The 636-nt window shown below is 31.8% G+C and overlaps 1 protein-coding gene across 1 annotated transcript in view; it reads right to left on the bottom strand.

The window, feature by feature from the left end:
- Nucleotides 1-208: 208 nt before the first annotated feature.
- HELRODRAFT_184674 (hypothetical protein) overlaps nucleotides 209-636 on the bottom strand; it is a gene marked incomplete at both ends in the record, with an annotated part of 1,753 nt that continues 1,325 nt past the window's right edge. The window contains one exon of the mRNA XM_009016902.1: nucleotides 209-349. Within this exon, the coding sequence (XP_009015150.1) occupies nucleotides 209-349 (141 nt within the window). The remainder of the gene's footprint in view (nucleotides 350-636) is intronic.

Raw genomic sequence — 636 nt, 5'->3', positions numbered from 1 at the left:
ACATTCGGTTGCGGTACTAAGTTGCGTTTGATAAGATTTAAATTTAAGCTTTAATAGAGTTATGGAGTTTCATAAGGTTAGTGAAGTGTTTGATAGATAGTTGCTGAAGAATGTGCCATTGTTTCGGAAAAGAAGTTGTAGTTTTGTTTTGATGAGTTTGAAATAGAGTTATGGAATATGACATTGTTCATGATAGTTTGATATTTATTTACAGTTGCTGACGAGTGAACCATTGTTTAGAAAGATCGCTTGCTGTTGTTCCTAAGGAAATTGAAATATCATTGCAATGAAAATAGTTGCTGAAGGGCTTGATGAGAAAATGGTTTCTGAAGAGTTTCAAAGTTAGTTTCTGAAGTGTTTTGTATAATGTTGAAGATAAAATTGTTTCTGGAAAGTTTGAAAAATATTAAACTCTATAAAAATTTATAATACTCAATACAACTCTGTTGAACTCACTCTGCTTGAAATATAGTTGTCGAATATGACATTGTTTCTCAAAAGTTTGATATTTACAGTTGCTGACGAACAAACTCGCTCTAACAAACTCGATAAATCCTATAGAACTCTGTATAACTATGAAATTCTATAAAATGTACAATTCCATGAACCCTGTAAAGCCCCTAAGGGTTAGGGTAG

The sequence above is a fragment of the Helobdella robusta genome (genome assembly GCF_000326865.2).
Source record: "Helobdella robusta unplaced genomic scaffold HELROscaffold_1918, whole genome shotgun sequence".
Lineage (NCBI taxonomy): Eukaryota > Metazoa > Annelida > Clitellata > Rhynchobdellida > Glossiphoniidae > Helobdella > Helobdella robusta.
Note: the sequence above shows the minus strand (reverse complement) of the source record. Positions and strands in the feature narration are given on the sequence as shown.